Source organism: Microtus ochrogaster, assembly GCF_000317375.1.
Source record: "Microtus ochrogaster isolate Prairie Vole_2 chromosome 14 unlocalized genomic scaffold, MicOch1.0 chr14_random_1, whole genome shotgun sequence".
Lineage (NCBI taxonomy): Eukaryota > Metazoa > Chordata > Mammalia > Rodentia > Cricetidae > Microtus > Microtus ochrogaster.
This window is the reverse complement of record NW_004949096.1, coordinates 7,774,464-7,774,948: the sequence shown is the minus strand read 5'-3', so window position 1 is coordinate 7,774,948 and position 485 is coordinate 7,774,464. Positions and strand designations below refer to the sequence as shown.

Sequence of the window (485 nt, the reverse complement as noted above, 5' to 3'; positions counted from 1 at the left end):
GTGTGAGTGTTATGACTACCTGTTTGACATTGCTGTCTCTATGAAGAAGATGGGAATGGATCCAACGCAGTTCCCAGTCGGAGAAAATGGAATTGTGTGAGCCAAGTGGATGTCTAAGTATCTTCAAGGATAAAACAAACTTAATTACGCCTTAAATAAAACTTGACTGCTTTTAAATGAGTTGGAAGTTTTCTTGATGTCACTAATTTGTCACTGAATACAACAAGTCACACTTAATCTCCTTCACATTAAATATTTTCTTATATTCTTACAGCTTTAGGTGACAGAGAGGTGGAATAAACTTTTCACTTGGTATTTGCTTATTTTAAAGCATATAAATTTGCATATAAAGGCAAAATATTTCCTTTTAAGTTAATTCCTTTTGTATACATTCTTGGGATTTTTTCATCTTTAAAATACTGTTATTGAATTCGTTAAATATTTTCCACTTAATTGTGAAACGAACACTTTCTTATTTTAATTTG

The 485-nt window shown here is 31.1% G+C and overlaps 1 protein-coding gene across 1 annotated transcript in view; it reads left to right on the top strand.

The window, feature by feature from the left end:
* Positions 1-168, top strand: part of Apip (APAF1 interacting protein) — a 20,052-nt gene extending 19,884 nt beyond the window's left edge. The window contains exon 7 of the mRNA XM_013352581.2: positions 8-168. Coding sequence (XP_013208035.1) covers positions 8-100 — 93 coding nt within the window. The 3' untranslated portion in view covers positions 101-168. The remainder of the gene's footprint in view (positions 1-7) is intronic.
* Positions 169-485: the final 317 nt, after the last annotated feature.